This window comes from Carlito syrichta, unplaced genomic scaffold (assembly GCF_000164805.1).
Source record: "Carlito syrichta isolate Samal-C Ts95f unplaced genomic scaffold, Tarsius_syrichta-2.0.1 Scaffold315407, whole genome shotgun sequence".
Lineage (NCBI taxonomy): Eukaryota > Metazoa > Chordata > Mammalia > Primates > Tarsiidae > Carlito > Carlito syrichta.
Genome location: NW_007259503.1, coordinates 1,903,833 through 1,927,149, shown reverse-complemented (window position 1 = coordinate 1,927,149; position 23,317 = coordinate 1,903,833). Strand labels below are relative to the sequence as shown.

Sequence of the window (23,317 nt, the reverse complement as noted above, 5' to 3'; positions counted from 1 at the left end):
AGAGGAAGCAAGAGGAGGAAGTGGTGGCGGCAGACTCTTAAACAATCAGTTCTCACATGAACTAACAGAGCGAGAATTCACTTGCTGCCGCCAGAACTGAACCAAGTCATTCTTGAGGGATCCGCCCTCATGACCCAAACACCTCCCGCTTGGCCCTACCTCCAACATTGGGGATGATATTTCAATATGAGATTTGGAGGTGACAACTATCCAAACTGTACTACACCCACTCCCAGTGCTTGAATACTCTGATTTTTGAAAATGGGGGCTGTAGTAGTTCCTGCTCCTAAGATCATGTAAGCACTAAAATAGTTAATTCATGTGAAGTGCTCAAAATAGACCCTGGCGTAATATAAGTGCTCACTGTATCATCCCTTACTATCACTGCTATTCTCTACCTTCTTAAGTAGCTCTGGATGAAGGGGACGTGGTTTGGTATGGAGAAAGATCACTTTAAATTACGTTTATTTGTCTCATTTTTCTTATAGATAACTTTCTTCAAATTTGCATTTAAAAAGTTTAGTCTTTTTCCCTCTTGGAGATGTTTGTCTCTCTCTGGTCTTCTTCCAGATATTAAGTCACTCTTTAATTCTTCTTACTATTTTAAAAAACCTTTTATTTTTTGCTGTGTTTTGCAGAAAGGACAGCTGATTTCAACCAGCAGTGCTAAGTTTTCAGCAGGGGCTGATGGGAGTCTGTATGTGGTATCACCTGGAGGAGAGGAGAGTGGGGAGTATGTCTGCACCGCTACCAATGCAGCTGGCTATGCCAAGAGGAAAGTGCAGCTGACTGTCTATGGTGAGAGCTGGTGGAGGAATGGGGTTTTTTTGTTTTGTTTTTTGACATCTGTGCCAAAACTCAAGAGTTGTTTCCCAAATACTGTTATCAGATGGCTGTACCCCCAAAGTGAATTGCTCCCCCACGTTTATATTTTTTACAAAAATACATTTTTACTGCCAACTGAAATCACATCTACTTAGATTCTGATATTAGGGAATGCAACTGTATAGTCTTTTGAAAAAGATGTTGTGTTGTTTTTCCAAGAAGTATGCTTATAGTACCCAGCCCTCTTCAGTAACACTCGTTAAAACTCCTAGCAAAACCAAACCTCAGCTATGTCTTGGGGAGTGCTCTGCCTTGAGGGGTTACTTTTACAAATGGTAGACTTTAAAAGGGCATTTCAGCTGACCTCTTCATTGTGTTCTGAAAGAAATTGCTGAGATGGGAAACTTTTTATCATTTCCTTTTTAGCTCTCCCAATAAATGTATTAATGGAAAGTTTTAGATGTGTCCTTAATAGAATCTTTTTATAAATTACTTAAGAACATTAGTAGTCCATATTTTAATGTAAGTGAAACTGTGCTGTTTTCAATGTACTATTTCCCTTCCAAAACATGTGTTTATTTTAGTAAGGCCCAGAGTGTTTGGAGATCAACGAGGACTGTCCCAGGATAAGCCTGTTGAGATCTCCGTCCTTGCTGGGGAAGAGGTAACACTTCCATGTGAAGTGAAGAGCTTACCTCCACCCATAATTACCTGGGCCAAAGAAACCCAGCTCATCTCGCCATTCTCTCCAAGGTAGGAGATCTGGGATGAATCACAACACACCAAAACATAACCAACCTCTTGGGACAGATGCCCGTGCCTGCTCAAGTTTTCAAATGTCTGAAAAAATGACTTTTAAAATTGAGATAATTCACATGTAAATCTGAGCCTACAGATGTGTATATATACAAACTTCTAAATCATGTTTCTGACATCTTTAATGTCAGAAATGCTAACATTCAGCTTTGTCATAATTTCCCACTGGTGCATATTACAGAGTCATTATTAAAACAGAGCAGATTCAGATATAAATTTCTATTAGCCTAATGTATGTAGCACATATAGAGTTCCATTAATCCCAGAGCAATAGGACACAATAGGTACTCTAATGTCTAGAATTTGACTTTCATTGAATGGTTTTGTAAGTTTTCTTGATTAAATGCTTATACAAATAAAGGCACATTGGGACAATATACTGTATTTATAGGTTAAGTGGCAGGACTAGAATATCAGAACTTTGTTGCCATTCAACTGTAAATTTAAATTTATCTCGGCCACTTAAAGGTTGCCTGAAACATTTAGCAATTTTTCAAGGGGTTCTCTGAACCTCATATTTCCTGTTTGTAAAATGGGGCTGATACCTGAGAGGATTATATAAGATAATGGACATTTCACATTCCCTGTCTCTAGTTTTCAGTTACTATTTTAACTCAGCATTATACCAAAAGTTGCTGTGAAATAAGAATTAAAGTCTCTATATTGCAATTAATTGCCTGTTAGATTCATTGACACATAATTACGAAAGTATACTAGTGTTGTTTCCCTACCACTGGTGAGGGAAAACAAAAACAATTAAGAATGACTTTACATAATTTTACTATTTCTTTTTTGAGTAAAAAAAGACAATACTGCAGCTAAACTTGAAGTTCTATTTTTCCCTTCCCCAATCATAATTTATTTTCTTCCTTCCTAGGGACAAACACTGCCACAAACTTGGTATGCATTCTATACATACATCTTCAAACAGTATAGAATACTGTTTATTGTTTTGTGTGTCTGTTTTCAACTTGTCACTGTAACATATGGTATATTATTATTTTACTACTTGCTTTATTAAGTCAACATTTATCTACTGTTGTACATACAGATTCAGTTTATTCATTTTAACTACTTCATGCATATTTTACATTTTATTTTTCTGTTCCCCTACTTATGGACATTTTAGTTTGTTTATTCTTTCTAATTTTGGTGGGGGAAGGCTTTACAAACAAGACTTTTTCAATGAATGTCTTTTTATATCACTTTGTATATACGTGCATGAGTTTCTTTACAACCTATACTTAGGACTACAATATCTGATCAGAGAAAATTTCTGTTTCCAGTTTTGTTGAAACTGCTAAATTGCTCTCCAAATAGTATTTAATTTATCCTTCTACCAACAGAAAATAAGTGTACCTGTTCCTCCATTCCAATCATTATGGTATTGACTGACTTTAATAATTTTGCCATTCATTGATATCTTGTAATTGTTTTAATTGCATGTGACTGACTTCAAGTGACCTGGGAATACTTTGACCTGTTTATGAGTGATATGTGTTATTGTTTAATAACCTGTGTGTTACACAGTTTTCCAGTGACTTATCTTTTTTTAAATAAATGTAGAAATTTGGTCTTTGTTTTTGATAACAATCTTTTGTCTGTTGTATGTATGCCTGTTGTATGTTTTCAGTCAATTGGTAGGGTTTTAAGCTTATTAATGTATGGTTTCTTGATTGCACAGAAGTTTTAAATTTTTAGTGAGCACAGTGTAGTACTCTATTCTTTTTCAGCTTTGTACTTTTTGTGTCTTTTTAACATGAATAAGAGTATAAACCTAAAATTTTATAGCAATATATAAAGCTTTGTTTTTTATATTTTGAACTTTAATATATCTGAATTTTAATTTTGTGTATAATAGTAGATAGTGCTCTAATGTTATTTATTTATTTTTTCCCATTTGGAAAGCCAGCTACCCAACTTCATTTTGAATAATCAGTCATTTTCTTACTTTTTGTAATTTTCCCTCTGATATTGCATATTACATGTTGAGTTCTCACCTGTGCTTAGATATTTTTGGAGATCTCTGTCCTTAAGTACTTGTTCATTTTTATGTCTCTGGGTCAATATCATTCTTCGTTTGACTTAGCTAGAATCATAATATTTGGTACGTCTATCTAGTCTTCATTATGCTTTAAAACTATTTTAACATAATGTGATAACATTTTTATATGAAGGTCTTGTTCACCCAACTATATTATTATTCAAAAGGAGAAATAAATTCACAATGTATTTGAGAACATATGTATCTTCTTCTGCCTTGATTTTAACATACTAAATATTTTTATGAAGCATTGTAGAAAACAATAATAAACTGTTCAAAATAAGTGCAATGTTAGCTAAAATATACATTTACTTTATATAGGTACAACTTAGTAAAGCAGAAAGATGTACAATTATTTTGTAATTTCAGATCATTAAGTTAGATTTAAAAATAAAAGAAAGCTGTTTTGTGTTTTCTAGAGCATCATAAAGAATACACAACATGATTATGAAAATTTCTGAATTTTAAGGAGTATATATATGCATTACAGATGGGAAAACGGTTTCAAAAACTGTTGGGAGAGTAGTAATTTCACACTGAAGTATAACTGTATAGGGATATCTATATTCTCACATTCTATGGACTACGATGTGGTTTCTTTCTTTTAGACACACATTCCTTCCTTCTGGTTCAATGAAGATCACGGAGACCCGCATTTCAGATAGTGGGATGTATCTTTGTTTTGCCACAAATATTGCTGGGAATGTGACTCAGGCTGTTAAATTAAATGTCCATGGTGAGTTTTGAAATGTAGGCATTTGATAACTCTGTGTACTGGCCACAAGAAAACCTATAGTCCTAGTTTCTTTGATTATTAACTTCCAAACTGTATATAGAATGATGACAGAAAAAAATTCTAAAATTTGTTGATTTTTCTTTCATTTGCTCTCAAAAGTGTATCTATTATCTGTAAACAATCTCCATTTTCTTCTTTTTTCCAAATGAACTATATTAAATGTTTTATCTCTATTTTTCTTGATGTTTACAGTTACTTATGACTATTGTTAATATCCAGGAGAAAAAAATACATTTAGACTGTGGCACTTTATAGTAACTAATATGGATTCTAAGGGAAGAATTTAATAGTATTTAAGTGATCATCTGCAATATTTAAAGAGCTTAGCAACTGAAAAAATCGGTTCCTAGGATTTTTTGACTGCAACTCTCTAGTTGGTTTGCTTTTTTCTTCCAATTTATCACAGTTTGTCCAATTATTCATTTGTTCAACTCTTGAGTGCGTACTCTAAATCAGGTATTGTTTAAATACTAGGTATTCCAATATCAGAAAACATTTTCTCAGATGGTATTGATCTGATTTCACTCTCAGATGAATCACAAGTGTGTTTCCACTAACCACGGAGTTTGAAGTCAGATGAAAGCTCTGTCATTTTCTGTCCTAGGGCATTAGGCATATTACCTATCTTTTCTTACCTTGTTTTCACTTTCATAAAATGATGAAAATATTACTATCAAGCTGTAAGTTTTCTGTGAATGATAACCTATAGAAAGTCTTCATTAAATATTAAGTTTAATTAAAAAGACTGAGAAATGGGAATTTTTAGGGATGTATGGTACATAAATTCTAATCATAGCTTTATGGCTTATTTTAGCTCTACAGTGTACAATGCATGTTTGGGGAAGCCAAGCATCTTTTGCCAGTGTTTTGGAAAATGATCTCATTTAAATATCTAGAGGAAGATGGATAAAGAGAAATGGTAGAGGCTTTACATTATTTTCTCCTTTGAAATGGGCAAAGGCTTTTATGAGAAACTTTTCTCATTGTCTGATTAATTCTTCCACAAAGAGAACAAAAACTGAGTACATGGAGAGAAATGCTTATTGTTTTACTCTCTTATAGAAGTTATCTGGATTGCCTTTTAATATGGATTTAAAGCCTTAAATTATTTATAAATTAAAAGAAACTAACATTTTAGAATGCTTGCTATTCCACAAGTTTGGAACTAAGAATTTTATATTTATTATTTCCTATAATCCTTGCAGTGTACTGGTCTTACAGGTTATTTTGCCTGGATTATCAAGGAAACAGACCTTGGGAGGTTTACTGACTTGTCCTAGATCACACAGCTAGTGAGGTCAAATCTTGATTTTTCCACTTTTCCATGCTGCTTCTTGGTAAGGAGCTCTCATTTAGAGTGAGAATAGGAAGGACCTTTTAAAACTTTGGATTGCTAATACTCAGTAATTGTTTCCAGTTCCTCCAAAGATACAGCGTGGCCCTAAACATATGAAAGTCCAAGTCGGCCAAAGAGTGGATATTCCATGTAACGCTCAAGGGACGCCTCTTCCTGTAATCACCTGGTTTAAAGGCGGAAGCACTGTGCTGATGGATGGAGTGCAACATATTAACAATCAAGATGGGACTTTAAGCATCCACCAAGCCATGTCCTTGCATGCTGGCATATACACATGTGTTGCCACTAACATAGCAGGCAGTGATGAAACAGAGATAACTCTACATGTCCAAGGTGATTTTTAAAATAGGAAAATATATGTATGGAGGGAGTGAGAAGTGTGGGAAATCTTTTCGATTCTACATAGGTTATATAGTCTTGGATAATCTTAAATCATTTTGGAAAGATTTCTATACAACTTCTGTGACACTTTATCTTTGAAAGGATAATTTTTTCCAGAAGGAAATGAAACCTTACTATTACCAAACTTGCATCAATTTTTTGTATGCTTACTTTTAAAGCCTATTTTTAAAAATGAAGTTGCCATGGAGAATGTAGATGATGGAAACAATCCTAGATCATGCCCCACCCACTATTTCTGGTTTGAGAGACATTGTGGATAGAGTGAACTGAAGTAGGATTTCATCTCACAGTGACGGGGTGCACTCAAAATAGATCCCTAGGAAATATAAGTCCTCAGTTCCCTGTTGATGTTGGCTTTGCTTTGAGGAGGTAAAGATCAGTATTTATTTCTTTGAGCAACAAATATGTATCGAGTTCCTGCCAGGTGTCCATCATGTTCTAGGTAGTAATGAGAAAGTAGCGACAGAGGCAATACCCTTGCTTTCATGAGCCATTCTAGTGTGAGTAGACAGAAAGCAAGCAAACAAATAAACAAGGAATACAGATTATGAGAAGTGCTGTGTAGAAAACGAAAATAAGATGATGGTCCTGAGAGTTGGCTACTTTAGATTGGATTGTGAGGCAGGACTTCTCAGAAGAGTGAGATTTTATGGACTGTAATGAACCAGCCACATCAAAATCAGGGGGAAGAACATTCCTCTGAAGGGGAATATCTAACAAAAGACCAGAAGGAAAGATAAGTACTATACTAAATACTTATCACAATACTTATTATAGTACTAAATAATTCTTAGTATTGTACTAAGTATTAGCACTAATAAGTATTAATGCTAGTTAGTATTAATACTGTTCCAAGATTTATTGCCATACTAAGGTGCTTGGCATGCTATAATTTCTTTTGGATAGTTGGGTAAGACAGTAACAAAGAGATTGTTCTGTTCATTCATTCATTCAAATTTCATTGGACACATGTTTATATTCAAATGGGAAAAAATAGGAATTTATGAAATAATCTCATAAATACATAATCACACATCGGTTAGTGCCATCATGAAGTGATAGAAGAATCTATATGAGCTTTTAACAGGAAGGTAAACCAGAGACTTGGAGTAGGGACATGTTACTTTAGATCTGAAAGTGGGTAGAAGAGAGAGACAGCCTTTCCAGAAGAAGGTGGAGAGATCCTTTGAAGACAAAGATGTAGAATGTGAAGAGGAGGACATGTAATATTTTGGAGACACAGGGATAAATCAATTAATCATTTGATCAAGGGTTAGGGTGCTGAGTATCATGTGGTAAAACTGAAGACATAATCATGGGTCAGATTATCCAAGGCCTAGGAACACAGATTAATGAGCTTAGACTTTATTCTAAATGCAATTTAAAAACTTTGAGGAGTTGTAATTGGGAAAGTGATGTGGCTGGCATCCAATTTAAAAAGATTACTCTTTTGAGAGAGAATCATTTGATTGGAGAAGGTGAGTGGAAACTGCTTTAGACTGCAGTAGTTCAGGAAAAATATGATGGTAGTCAGAATGGGGGAAATGAGGGAATGGACTCAAAAAAATAGGAAATCTTCAGGACATGGTGATGGGTTGGATGTGGGGCATGAAGGAGACAGAGTTCTCAAGAATGACTCCCAGATTTCTTCATGAAGTAAAAGGATGGTGAAACTGTTCAGAGACATAGGATGTACTGATAGGGTGTACTCAGGGAAAAAACAAGTCTGAAACTTTATCCTGCAGACAAAATGAGTACAGGCAATTATTTTAATTAGAGAAGTCAATGATGTGTTTCAAAGAGAGTATCCTGGGGACTGTGTAGAATATCAGTCCAAAAGGGAACATGTTTGAGAAAAGGATTCTAGTAAGGAATCTATTGAAAGAGCTCTGGTACAAGAAAGTAAAGGTTAGAAATAAAGCCATAATCTTAAGGTTAGAAAGGAAGATACAGATGTGTGAGCATCAATGTTACTAGGTGATTGTATTGGAGTTTCAAGAGAAAGAAAGAAAGAGAGAGAGAGAGAGAGAGAGAGAGAGAAAGAGAAAGAAAGAAAGAAAGAAAGAAAGAAAGAAAGAAAGAAAGAAAGAAAGAAAGAAAGAAAGAAAGAAAGAAAGAAAAATTACTAGGTGGACCATAATTCCCTCACTGAGAAAATAAGAGGGAAAAAAAAGGATTGTGAGAAGTATGAAATAATGAATTTTGTTTGGAGAATTTGGAGTTTAAGGCCCTGGATCACATCTAGATAGACACATTAGGCAGCTGGGAATATGGATCACGTTTAAAAGAAGAATCAGGAGAAATAGCAAATCATCAATGAAGGTGGTTGATTATGCCTCAGGAGAATTTGCAATTGCCCAAAGAATACCTGTGATAATGCATTTTTTTCCTAATAGAACCACCCACAATGGAAGATCTAGAACCTCCATATGATACTCCATTTCAAGAAAGAGTGGCCAATCAACGCATTGCATTTCCATGTCCTGCAAAAGGTGTGTTACACTTGAAGATACAGGCATTGGCATAATGTTATATTGATTCAGAATTCTATACTTAACCCCAAACATCATCTTTATAAAGCTCCACTTGTCAGTCCTAGTTATAACATTTAAACATAATAGAAATGAACCCTTTTTAAAAATACCAGCTCTTTGAGTAGGTATTTTTCCTTCCCAGATATTTTATTTCCTTCAATGGAAAGAACTTCCATTCTTTCAAACTTGCTTAATCTCGCATGCTTTTCAGGTAGTTACATCCTTCCTGCTACTTCTTATTTCATTCTTTTTTGGGGGTCAATGTTTGTCTTTAAAATGTGACAACTAAAGCTATTCAAAATATTCTAGATTTATCTCAGACAGTCAAAGGCATAAATTAAGACCCTCTGCTTGTTTGTTCTGAACACTTTTAAAACCTCTTTTTCTAGATTTACTCTCCACTTAGAATTCTAGGGCCAGGTTGTAACTTGCCTCTGGGAGGTTTATTCAAGCCCTTCCTTTCCCCAAATTTCTGAGCTTTCTATCCTACCATGCTTCCTGGCAGGAGATTGATATTATCTCTCCTCAGGGGAATGTGAAAGGCACTGTCACCATTAACCTAATTCTGAATGCCAAGTAGGTGATTAAGAACATCTTCTCTTTCAGGAATGAATTTAGCTATAGTGGCACCAGGTTGGTAACAGTTTTGGCAAAGTCTAAACAGTAGTCTTTTCATAACCTCCTGGAGGGCTCCAGGTGGTTGGTACTATTTGCATTCCCACATGTAGCTTTTAGCAGTTATTCCTAGAGGCAGCAACTATCAAAGGTCCTCATGACTGCTTCAGTTTCTGTAGTAAGCTTTTGCATCTCTCACCAGTAGCTGTCACCAATGATTATTTTCTACCAATATTAAAGGAAAGACCCCATTAACAAGCTTTTCAACTTAAATAATTATGAGTAAACTATTTCCAGGGTCAATGAGAAGCAGGAAGGCAAGACCTGAAGAGGAAACCTGCTTAAGAAGGGTTTAAGTTCAGCTAAATCCGGTGGCTGCTCATGCCCACTGGACAAACCTAGTGGCACTGTGGCTCCTTGTTCTCTGCTGGATCTCTGACTCTCAAGCTGACTGCTTGTTTTGACATCCCTTTTCCACTTTGAAAAACCATCTCTTCCTAATTTCTTATTTTCACCTAGAATGTAATGCTTAAGTTCACTTGAAGTGTCTAGATGTCTTTTCATTATCTTTTGCTGGGAATTTCATTTTGACCATGGTTGTTCCCTCATTTATAAATTAAGGATAATGCAACTTCTTTCGTTTGTTTGTTCTTTTGATTTTTTATTTATTAACTCAACACATGTTAATCAAGAAGTCTGATTGAAGTTCATGAATGAATGAGTGCGATGTAAGGAAATTATTACTATTGCCTCCTTTTTCCTTGACAACATGGACAGGCACCTGGAGACCATCAGTTTTATCTCCTCTGCCTCATCAATCAGCATTTACTATATGCACAATTAAATAGGCCAATCTTTTATTTTTTCCCATAAATATAACTTTCATAGTCACTTTTGAAAGTCTTGAATACAATTTGAGTGTAGCTTCAATAACACATTCTATGTATTTCTGCATTCTTTTACTTTTGTCCTGGATTACATGTTTATCCTTTAATATTTTTATTCTTTAATATAGTATTATTAACAATGTCTTATATAATCATGCAATTTGATTTAATGTTTCCTTTTTATCTTTATAGAGATTAAGTAAATTTTTTAAATGTTTAGAACAGTGCATGACACATTGTTTGTTCAATAAATAAATTTTTAGTATAGAATTAATGTTTGACTAGTTCCAGCATTCCTTTTGGCTTTACTATATACACTAAAATAGTCTTATCTTTTTTTTCCCATAAGCACTTTACTTCTTTTTTTTTAAACATATTTTTTATTATAAAATTGTGGAATACAGTTAAGGGTTAGGTATACAGATGTGCATCGTTCAGGTACCCTTGTTAATAAGGGGTGTCTCCCCGCCCCCAGACAGATATTGACTACCGTTAGACCCACCTCCCTTCTGCTCCCTACTCCCCCATAGTTTCCCACCACTGTCAGTCCTTTTCTTATAGTATTATAATAGATGTTCAAGGTCCACTATATGAGTGAGAATATGTGATACTCAGATCTTTGTTTCTGTGAGAGATCACTCAGTATTACAGACTCTAGTTCCATTCAGGTTGCTGTGAAATTCATGATTTTGTTCTTTTTTATGGCTGCATAGTATTCCATCATGTATATGTACCACATTTTTAAAATCCAGTCCTCTTTTGATGGACAGCATGGTTGGTTCCAGGTTCTTTCTATTGTAAATAATGCTGTGATAAACATTCATGTGCAGGTATCTTTTTTATAGAGTGATTTGAGTTCTTCAGGGTATATTCCCAGTAGGGGGACTGCAGGGTCATATGGGAGGTTGATATTTAGAGCTTTTAGGAATTGCCACACTGCTTCCCACAGAGGTTGCACTAGTTTACACTCTCACCAACAGTGCAGTAGTATTCCCTTTTCACCACATCCTCTCTAGCATCTGTTATTTTTTGAGTTATTGATAATGTCCATTCTGACTGAAGTTAGGTAGAATCTCAGTGTAGTTTTAATTTGCATCTCCTTGATGATTAGTTAGGTTGAACATTTCTTCACGTGTCTGTTGGCCACTCGGATGTCTTCCTTTGAGATGTGTCTGTTCATATCTTTTGCCCACTTTATAATAGGGCTGTTTGTCTTTTTCTTTTCGGCACGTTTGAGTTCCTTGTAGATCCAAGATGTTAGGCCTTTGTCAGACCTGGAGTTGGCAAATACTTTTTCCCAGTCTGTGGGTTTTCTCCCTGCTCTCTTGATGGTTTCTTTGGCTTTGCAGAAGCTTGTCAGTTTAATGAGGTCCCACTTGTCTATCTTATCTCTTATGACCCGTGCATTTTGGGTATTGCTCAGGGATTGGGTGCCAGTTCCAATTTCCATAAGGGTGTGTCCTACATTTTCTAAGGTTCTTATGGTTTGAGGTTTTACATTTAGGTCTCTGATCCATTTAGAGTTAATTTTTGTGTATGGGGCTATATAGAGGTCTTGTTTGAATCTTCTGCGTGTGGTCAGCCAGTTTCCCCAGCACCCTTCACTGAATAGGTTTTCTCCTCTCCCCAGTAGTAAGGTAGTGGAGGCTTTGTCAAAGATGAGTTGGTTGAGAAATTGAGGTTCTGCTTCTGGAATCTCAATTCTATTCCATGGGCCTATATGCCTGTTCCTGTACCAATACCAAGCTGTTTTGATGATTGTAGCTTTGTTTGAAGTCTGGTAATGTGATACCTCCTGCTTTTTTTTTTTTCTGAGGATTGTTCTGGCTATTCTTGGTCGTTTGTGTTTCCATATGAATTCCTGTGTTGTTTTTTCTAGGTCTGAGAAGAATGTTGCTGGTAATTTGATGGGTATTGCATTAAATCTGCAGATTGCCATGGGTAGGATGGACATCTTCACAATGTTGATTCTTCCAATCCATGAGCATGGGATATGTTTCCACTTGTTTGTGTCACCTTTGATTTCTTTGAGCAGTGTTTTGTAGTTTTCATTGTAAAGTTCTTTCACGTTTCTGGTTAGGAAGATGCCAAGATACTTCTTTTTTTTTGGTGGCTATTGAAGCACATTACTTCCGTTTACTCTGTTGGTCATACATGAAACCCAGGAAAGCAATTCTTTTCACTGTTTTCTCAATTTTCTTTTCAGTAGTTGACCTATTGTCTTTTCTTTAACAGAATCAAATTTCCAAACGAAGCATTAGGGGTGGAATTTTCTCATTTCTACTGTACCAGGCCTTTTAAAAAGTGAATTCTAAAAAAATCATTTCTATACATCATTTACACAGTCTATTTGATTAAGCAATCTATTCATGCTCTTTTCCTGTAAAGTATCTTATTTTGCTCTATCTTTATTTCACCCCATAACTCTCGCCATGTCTAGTCAGAACCCACCAAGAAAATGGATTACTTACTACCATGTGATGTTTTGATAAAAGCAATTTTGTTCAAACTTTACACTAGAGATCGTAGGTCTCTTGAGACTGATCAGGAATTAGAGGTATCAACTACTATAATCTCTTCAAATTTCCATGCCAGGAGAAATATCTTAAAAGTAGAATAATATCTAAGGGTACAGATTATAGCCATTACAAAATATTTGATATTTAACAATAATTTCTAATTTAGTGGTGAAATATCACAAGACTTCAGTTTCTTTTTTAGGTACCCCTAAACCGACCATCAAATGGTTACACAATGGTAGAGAGTTGACAGGCAGAGAGCCTGGTATTTCTATCTTGGAAGATGGCACACTGTTAGTTATTTCTTCTGTTACGCCATATGACAATGGAGAGTACATCTGTGTGGCAGTCAATGAAGCTGGAACCATAGAAAGAAAATATAACCTCAAAGTCCATGGTAAATATAGATAAAAATGCTAAACTTATATAACTGAATATGTGATAGTCTCCAATTCTTATAAATTGAAATTATGCCCTCAATGAAATATTATTTAATGTTAGCATGAATAACTGTGTTACTAAGCAAAAAACAGATGGGCTGATTACTTTTATTTATTTGGTTTAAAATTTCATGAAATTTTTACTGTGATATTATATTCAAAATTCAGTGGTAGGAAAAGTTACATAGTAAAAAAGGTCTTGACCCTAAGCTAATTCATCTACTTATCCTCTCTAGAGGCAAGGAAAGTTATCAGCTTTGCATGTGTGTGTGTGTGTGTGTGTGTGTGTGTGTGTGTGTGTGTGTGTATCTTCCCAGAGATGCTTTATGCATATTCAAGCAAATATGAATATATAAGTTTGTATTCTTTTTAGTTATTAAAAATACACATATAGTAGAACATTGTGCCGATTACTTTGTACCTTGTCTATTTCACTAAATAATGTATCTAGAATATTATTAATATTCCTAACTCTAGAGCATCATTCTGTATGGTTACACAATTATTTATTTAACCTTCCTTTATTGTGAGTATTTAGGTTGTTAACAGTTGTTTTCTATTATAAGTAACCCTTCAATGAAAAGCTTGTATATATTCCATTTACATAAGCAAAAGGGTATGTACATTTTAAAATTTGACAAATATTGGCTTCCATAGACACTGGGAAATACTCATTCCCAACAACAAAGTAGTAAGTCCTATGTGACTTTACAAAGTCCTTAAAAGTTTGCATTTTGAGAAAACATGGAATAAAAATATATTCTCTTTTAAATATATCTGGAATTTCATCCTAAATTTTCAACCTTGAAATAATAAAGTAGAAGTTCAATAAGGGTTGTTATTTATAAATACATTGGTCAAGACTTTTCATTTATCATAAAGCATATGCTTAAATATTTATAACTTTTCCAGACATAAAAAATCTCAGAATTTGTTTTCTAATGGACTTTATAAATTTATAAAGAAATTGCATAAATACTATTTATTATAAAACTATCTGGCCATGACTTTTCTTCTTTTGCAGTTCCTCCAGTAATTAAAGATAAAGAACAGGTAACAAACGTGTCGGTGTTGGTAAATCAGCTGACCAACCTCTTTTGTGAAGTGGAAGGGATTCCATCTCCCATCATTATGTGGTATAAGGATGATGTCCAGGTAAATGGAGACATCCAAATATGTATCTTTCCTTGCCTCTGCATCTGAAATAAAGTGTCCAGATGTGCATTTCTTAATAATAATATCAGCATTTTACTTGCATTTTTAATTATGCATTTTTATTAGGATTGGATATAACACTAACTATTTTGGCTCTTAAAGGTGACTGAAAGCAGCACTATTCAGATTGTGAACAATGGGAAAATTCTAAAGCTCTTCAAAGCCACACCAGAGGATGCAGGAAGATATTCTTGCAAAGCAATTAATATTGCAGGAACTTCTCAGAAGTACTTTAACATCGATGTGCTAGGTAAGGAAAACATTCTTTAAAAAAAGTAAACTATGATTCCAGTGCATTTATTACATATTAATAATATAGGGTTGACTATATGCAAAAGTAAAGAGATAAAAAATAAATTGATAAAAGAAATATCATTTGTTTTACTGTCATTATTTTGTCTATAATAATAATCAGAAACACATAATATAAAATGTTTAAAACTATGCATTATTTATTACACAGAGATACTTTTGAATTATATACACAAAAGTAACAAATATCCAAAAGAGATACTATCTTGTGTCAAATAGGAAATTATTCCTCTTGTTGATTTCTCCAGTTAGGCAGGCAGGAAATTCTCTGGGAGATATCTATATAGGATGATGCAGTGTATAACATATTCATGCTATAAATATCTCCTAAAGCTGCTGGGCTGTACTTGAATTGGAGAAGGTGGCAGATCCACCTTTCTCTGCATTCTAATTAACTTGTAACTAAGTCAGCCTTGATTCTAATTAAGGGTAGAAAATTCTGAGATCAGGAGGCAGAGGTAACAGCTCTCAGTAAATTGGGATATGAGACATTTCTAATTGTAATCATAAGTTTAGAGTTTTATAATTTTAGTTTGTGAAATATTTGCCATTTATAGTTCACTCCGTGATAAAATGATCTTCTCCCTTTCCAATATTTTGCTCCTCATTATGGGCAGGTAATTTGTAAGTCTGGAGTCGATGTGAGGTTGAGGAATCATACTGTATTAAAATTATCATTCATAAACTACTATAATATCAAAATAATTTCTCTCATTAGTTTTCACAAAGCCTGAAATTTTTTCTCTCTCAAATTACTATCATTATATTTAAATATGGGCTATAAAAACAAGTTAAGTAATGTTTTTGTCGTTAATCTCATCGGCATTATTTCTCTTGGCACTCTTTTACTCCTATGATTTTGAATTCCATCTGTGTGCTTTTGACTCCCCTTTTTGTTTTTCATCTCCAACTCAGACTTTGAGCTCTAGTGGTAGATAGCTAATCTCTATAGGATCTTGACCTGAATATCCTAATTGCATATTAAACAGAAATGCCCAGTGAATATTCTCGTTACCTTTAGTGAACCATCATAGTAACTAGTACCTCCATTCCACATGCTTCTTCCAGGACCTGGGACTCTTTCTTTCTACAACCTCCTCTCTAACTATTTAAATCTTCCTCTATCCTGTTATGCCTATTTCCCAATTTTGTGTTAAATTATCTACTTCTTTATATTCCACTGTGAATGTATATCATTGCCTATACACTGAATTAATGTGATAGCTCACTTATATTCTAAATTGCTTTTACACATGAGTTCAATATGCTTCAAAATGAATCCTATAGTATTATAATTCTTGCATATACTTGTCCTGCTAGCAAATCTTTCATGAATGTGCTTCTATATTTAAATTTAACATCTAAGTACACAGATGTATAAAGAAAAGGGATTATCGTGTGATCGTTTAGTTTTAACATTAAGATCTTGTTGAAATGCTATAGAAATCATTAATTGTCTGGTTCCCCTCCCCAACTCTTCTTGGTAAGTCATATATTTTCATGATACAATGTCTTTGTTCAAGTTCCACCCACCATAATAGGTGCCAGTTCTCCAAATGAAGTCTCAGTTGTCCTCAACCATGATACCACCCTTGAATGCCAGGTCAAAGGCACTCCCTTTCCCGTCATTCTCTGGTTCAAAGATGGCAAGTGAGTTTCTTTTCTGCTTTTTCTTCAAGGGTCCATTTGATAGGAAATTGGTGTGTAAATGCCTGTGGATTTTCTCCCTCTTAATTATTTATCAATATTACTAAATAAACATAAAGAAAAAACAACGTGACTCAAAAATAGTGTTAAATCTTGCAGTATCTTTTATTCTTATTAATTACAAGGCTCTTAATACATGTTTGGAATTTATTTTAGAAACATAGAGAAACTCAAATTTAATATCCACTAAATATCGTTTGTCCAAGACACAACTGAAAATTGCAAGATATAAATGCAAAGATAATTTTGTCTTTACATGGAATTGACTTATTTAAAAGGAAAATGTGTTTATGACAGCAAGATGAGTACTTGAGCTAGTTCTGTATGTGGGCAAAAAGGAACCACAGAACAATCAGATGCTTCTCAGACTGCAAGTCTCAGGTGCTGCTGAGATTTTCCTGCACTGAAATGGTCACAGTGATACATGTTGATTGTAAGAATTTATTTCTTACAGAATGGTCACAGTTCATGCATTATTATAATTTCTGGAAGCAGATATTTAAAGCCTAATTAGCAAAGAGTCAAGATTTGCAGTGTATGAAATAAAGGATTGTATCCAAACTTTCTAAAAATCAGTAATAAAGACAAAGCAACATAGCAAAATGTATGGAGGGTGTGAACAGGCAATTAAAAATATAGATGAGTAATAAACCCATTAAAAGATGCTTGTCTATCAATAACTTGATGAATAATAAAATTTTGTTCTTCACAGGACATATTGACAAAAAAAGAGTAAAGATTTTAAAATATCAAGTGTTGGCTAGAATGTGGGAAATCAGGATATAATACTCTGATGGGAAGGATGTCAATGAGTACCTTGAAAGCTACTAATTAAATTTAATGGAATCTGTTAAAATTTCAATGCCCATGTACTTTGATACAGTCATATATGTTCACAGGGAAGCAATCATATATGTTCACAGGGAAATTTGTGCAAGGATATTCACTGCAACACCGTGATGGCAGAAAGTGAAAACTGGCTAAAGCCCAACATTAGGAGAACAGGCAGATAAATTATGGAACTTATGGCATAGTCATATCATGAAACACTGCATACCATTTAAACAGAGTAAAGGCAAATGTACTAAAAACAGCTCCTTAGAACTAGTAGAGTGAGAAGGAAAGCAGAACAACAGCATATTACTTATATATTAAAACTTTAGATTTATTTGGGACTATGTTTATGAATAAAAATGTTTAGAAAAGCATGTGAAAGAATACAAATAAAGCTGATAATGGTGAGAGGTCTACAAGACTCACATTAGGGGTAATAGACCAATTAAATTTTTTCTCATTATAATTCTTACTTTTTGTTTACATTTTTATTTTACTTGTGTAATTAACAATCAATAAAAGTTTCAATTTTACTTAAATTTGGGTAGCATATTATCAAATAGTCACTTCATTTAAAACCTTAAAATGTGGGCAACCCCTTCGGGTCTCCTCCTACTCTGGGACCTTTTCTGTCCTCTCAATAAATACTGCTTTCACAAAACAAAAAACAAAACAAAACAAAAACCCTTAACATGTACAAAGGTACTTTATTCTCTTAAGGTTTATAGAAAGTGTCTTACTAAGAAATAATAAGAGATGCTACTATAGAAAATTAAATGTGTTTTTCATTTAATTGTGTAGTTTGACTAGTGGCTTATTAATATAACAATGCATTTAATTATTTATGTTATGGATAAATCACTGCAACTTTTAAAAAACCAGCTATGGATCTTCCTGAAAGAAGATTAATAGATTTTAAGGGTGTTATTATTAGCATATCATCAACTTCAATAACCATTGATGCTTTAAGTATTGAAATAAAGTTGTTGCCATTACATAAAGTGAGCATTTGGTAGCAGTCAATAAATGATTGTATAGTAGAAAAGGATTTCAACCAAAAAAAGACCTCTTTAACAACTATATCCAAACTTTTTTTGGCATAAATATATTTCAATATTTGTGATTACAAGAACATTTATATTTATTAAAATACCTGCCTTCTAGAGAAATCAGCAAGATAATAACCATTCATGCTACTGTGAATACTTTTCCAGTTATTGTAATGATACTGGTTTAAAAATAATATTGCCTGGTCTGAAGTTCTTATAATCTAATATTAAACTTTCAGTTTTTCTTTTCCAGATGATGGTAGAAATTTTGGCTATGGAAACAAAAAATACAAATATACAAAAGTAATAAGAATACAAATGGATAAATGAATGAAACAACTATGTAATGATGCTACTGGATTTTACTACTATTGATATTATTAAGCAATGTAATATCACTACTATTGATATTAAGTTTGAAATGGAGAAAATTTTTGTCTCAAAGCGATAATTACCTAACTTTCATTAGTAAAGTGGTTTAAAAATTTCATTTTTCTGAATAGGAGTACTAATTATATCACTATCTTTTAAATCAACTTTAATTTATATATTCATATATGTGTATACACACACACATATATATTACAGATATATGTGTGTGTGTGTGTGTGTGTATATTATATAAACATATAAATATATTTTTAGATACAAGGTCTTGTTCTGTCACCCCAGGCTGGAGGGCAGTGGTCTGATTGTAATTCACTGTAGCCTCAAACTCCTAGACTCTAGCAATTCTTCCACCTCAGCCTCCCACTATCTAGAACTGCAGGCATGTACCACCATACCCAGCTAATTTTTAAAATTTTTTGTAGAGATGGACGTCTTCCTATGTTGCCTGGATTGGTCTTGAACTCCTGGCCTTTAGAGATTCTCTTACCTTGTCCTTCCATAGTGCTGAGATTACAGAAATGAGCCACAATGCCCAACTTTCTTCATGTTTTTAACCTTGTACTACTTAGTGATTTTTTGTTGTGACTAATAAGAAAAAAAATTAAAATAGACCCATGTAATAAAATTTTAATATTTTTAGGCCTTTATTTTTGGAAGATCCTAATATTGAACTTCTAGACAGAGGACAAGTTTTACATCTAAAGAATGCACGAAGAAGTGACAAGGGGCGCTATCAGTGTACTGTGTCTAATGCTGCTGGCAAGCAAGCCAAGGATATAAAACTGAATATCTATAGTAAGTGTGATTTTCATGCTGTTTATTATTATCAGCTCTCATTATAAATTGAAAATCAGGGTTAGTGTTAACTACTCTCTTATTCAATATTGAATAATTTAGAATGCTACTTATTACTTTAAAAGGAGTCAATCTTCATATGTTTAAAAGGCTAGATGTTGCATCTAATGCTAATACATTAAATATAGATTTCTTCAAGTGATCTGGTGATTTATGTATGATCTCATGTAACAGGTTCAGAATTTCGTAATTGGTCAGTATATACACAAATCAAATGAGTGTATCCTTGAAGGGTTATTTTTTAAAAACTCTAAAAATTTTAGAGATGCTTGAAATAGGATGAAGCTGATGGTATGCAGACAATTTAGTTGTTTTATTTTCATTTCTTCTTGGCCTTTATCCTGACCATGTGGTAATATTTTAAATGCCTGTTTATACTACTGTTTGCACTGTTTTCCCCCAGTTAAGTCCCAACCAGAAATACGTAGCCCCTATTTTCATAAAAATTATTAACTCCCCCAGAGGAAAGGGACTGCCAAACTCATTTTAGTTTTTACGAATAGAGCCATAGGTAGGTACATGAACATTGTTTTGAAGTCAAAGAGATTTATGCAATGGAAAGGAATGGGACTCAATAGACCAGGTGGCTCTCCTCACTGCACTGCCTTCTGTCTTTCTATAGTGTATGACACTCAAGAAAAACTTAAATATTTCTGAATATCACCTCCTCACAGGATCCTCCCACCCATAAGTGGTTACCTAGTCACTCTCTATGACATTATACATATTGCTGTCTGATATTTGATAGCTTAGTTTTAAGTTTATTTACTTATTAACTGTTTCTCTACATGGAGACTAAACTTAATAAGAGCAGGACTTTGTTTTGCATGTTCCTTACTTTAATATCTGATACACAGCAGCCCTCAAGAAATATTTGCTGAATGAATGAATGGTTTAGTGCTACCCTGTCCAACACGGTAGCCACTAGCTTCATGTGACTTTTGAGCATTTAAAACATGGCCTGTCCAAACTGAGATGTGCTGTGGTATAAAATACATACCAGACATCAAAGATGTAATAGGAAAATAATGTAATTATCAAATTAATAATTTACATTGAACACATACTAAAATATTGGATATATTGGCTAAGTTCAATTAATTCCCTCAGTTTCTTTTCATATTTTTAAAGGTGAAATTAAAACTACACAATTGGTTTGCATTTTATTTCTTTTGTACAACACCGCTTTAGTAATTCATAAGAGCTTAGGCCTCTGAGACAGACAGAACCTTGTCTACCTCTGCCACTTACTAGCTTTGTGACTTTGGATAAATTGCTTAACTCTTCTGAGCTCCAGTTTTCTCAGTCATAAAACAATGATAATAATACTACCTACATATTAGTGGAATTGTGAAAATCAAATACTAAATAGATGAATTTATTGGTTTATCATAAGAACTCAATAAATGTCATTTATTTATCATTGTTAGTGATTGTATTTCCTTAAAATTTAAAATATATATAGAATTTAGCAGCATTTCTATATCACTTAACTGCATTCTAAATTTCTCTTTTAAAATGTTAGTGTCTTTATGTAAAATTCAAATAACTTTACTGAATTAAAGAAATTCAATTTAATTCAGGCTTTTAAATCATTCATACCTATAAATAAAAGCCTATGTAAGAAATTAGTCATAAAAAGACATGTCCTATAAAATAGAGTAACATTACTGCAAGATTAGCTAAGCAAGCATCCACGTTAAACAAAAGTTATCACTACCATTTAAACAATAGGTGCAATATTTTTACTAAACTGTCGAGTAGTCTTCTCTACACTGTTGTATGGTTGCCAGGACCTGTGATGAACAGATTTTGGTGATTCAGTGAGACCCTTATTTCCATGGGACTTGGGTTCTTTCATTTCAGATCCTCTTGTTCACTCTGTATGATGCTTTAAGGCACACAGAAGAGAGGGTTCTGTAATGACTAAACCTGGGATTGTCTGAGATGAAAGGCATTGTAATATTGTAAAGTTTTGTATATGATAATTCAGGAAATAATGCCATTTCCTCTCTAGCAATGCTTGCCTGTACCTCTTAAGCTTACTTTATTTCATGTGTGAAAATGATTTTATTCCTAAAAAGGAAAAAAATATGACAAATATACCATTCTTTGACTTACTGTGAAAAATTTGTATGTAGATTTCAAATTGAGAATGTGCCTTACACTGCAATTGGTTCATTCACTTTATTTACATACTCTCATGAGGATAAAACAGGTGGGTTGGTTCACCTGCAAAGTAGAAATTAATATTGTACCTGAATAAGGAAAGAAATGGAGACAAAATAAAAGGGGAAAATAAAAGAGACAGAGGAAGGAAAAGGAAAGGCAAATGAAGAATGTGAAAGAAGGAAGAAAGTAAAAGAGATTGTTATATCTTATTGGGAGATTGTGTAAAGGCACAACTAGTGGTTCTGAGACAAAGGATTTCTTTTAAAATGTATGTATTTATTATGGAGTTCAAGTGAGGTTTTACTACATAAATAGTCTGCGTGCAGGTGAAGTTTGGGCTTCTAGATGGCCCTCACTCCCCGGGAGTGGTGGACCAGGTATGCATTGTGTTATCGCATACCCCCACATCCCCCGAGGCAAACCTGAGGCCCACCGGTGGGTTTTAGAGGACTGAGAGCTTTCTTAAATTATATAAACTTATTTGAGTGTGTATATGTGTGTGTATGCACACATATATGTATTTTAATGTGCAGTATATTTATATCTTAATCTGTAAACTCCTCCTCCAAGCAGAAGTACAGCTCTCAGGCAAATATGTCAGAATGAAAATGAAATAGGAAGTGAAACATTTATTTGTCAAATTTAAGTAGTGGATGGTATGTCTACCATCTATTGCAAATGTTGTTTAAAAATCGATCCTTTTTAATATAAATGATATTCCTTTCTAAAAATTTATGAAGGATAGAGATTTGTTTGAACCTATATTTTGGCTTTGTTAATATATCATCCAACGAATTAGGCTAGCCAGGAGATTTAGGAAATAGGAGCCAAAAGTTTGATTTGCATTTATAGATTAATATATGGCATGGTCTCAACCACATAAAATTTAAAGCCTGAATAAAATTCTCTTTCTTATAATTTTCAAATGGTGGTATGATTTTGTATTAATTAATCATCTATAGCAGGACTTGGCAAGCTTTTTCCATAAGGGGCAAAATAGCAAATATTTTAGGCTTTGCAGATCATGAAGCAAAATCAAGAATGTATAAAGATACATATATAACAAGATAGAAATAAATTTCTACAAAACTATTTACTTTTAAGATTGTAATTTTTTGTAATACAAGTGTACTAATGGGAAGAATGGAATTATTTGGTGAGAGATAACATTTTGCTTCATTGGGGTTCAAAGTTAGTATTCCCTATCATCAAAATAAATTGCAAATGTTCATCTGTTAATGGTGATTAGTAATGATATTTTATCTATTTCATCTTTAAAAGCATCTTTTCGTACAGATAGGCACTGCCTAATACTGATATTGCTTCGCCAGCAAATGATTTCAATTGAGTGTATTTATCAGTGGGAAGGCTTATGTAGAAGTCTATATTCTTCTCTTTTTTTTTTTTTTTTTTTTGAGTTGGAGTCTCACTCCATCACCCAGACTGGAGTGCAGTGGCCGCTCCCGGCCACCGCAGCCTCGACCTGCTGGGCTCCGGCGATCCTTCCGCCTCAGCCTTCCGAGTAGCTGGAACTACAGGCATGTGCTA

The 23,317-nt window shown here is 33.8% G+C and overlaps 1 protein-coding gene across 1 annotated transcript in view; it reads left to right on the top strand.

Annotated features, from left to right (window-relative positions):
• Positions 1 to 23,317, top strand: part of HMCN1 (hemicentin 1) — a 467,592-nt gene that overhangs the window by 238,943 nt on the left and 205,332 nt on the right. Inside the window, exons 21-30 of the mRNA XM_008072785.1 lie at positions 639 to 798; positions 1,410 to 1,578; positions 4,294 to 4,421; positions 5,899 to 6,171; positions 8,637 to 8,732; positions 12,998 to 13,192; positions 14,260 to 14,390; positions 14,553 to 14,700; positions 16,286 to 16,412; positions 19,383 to 19,537. Coding sequence (XP_008070976.1) covers positions 639 to 798; positions 1,410 to 1,578; positions 4,294 to 4,421; positions 5,899 to 6,171; positions 8,637 to 8,732; positions 12,998 to 13,192; positions 14,260 to 14,390; positions 14,553 to 14,700; positions 16,286 to 16,412; positions 19,383 to 19,537 — 1,582 coding nt within the window. The remainder of the gene's footprint in view (positions 1 to 638; positions 799 to 1,409; positions 1,579 to 4,293; positions 4,422 to 5,898; positions 6,172 to 8,636; positions 8,733 to 12,997; positions 13,193 to 14,259; positions 14,391 to 14,552; positions 14,701 to 16,285; positions 16,413 to 19,382; positions 19,538 to 23,317) is intronic.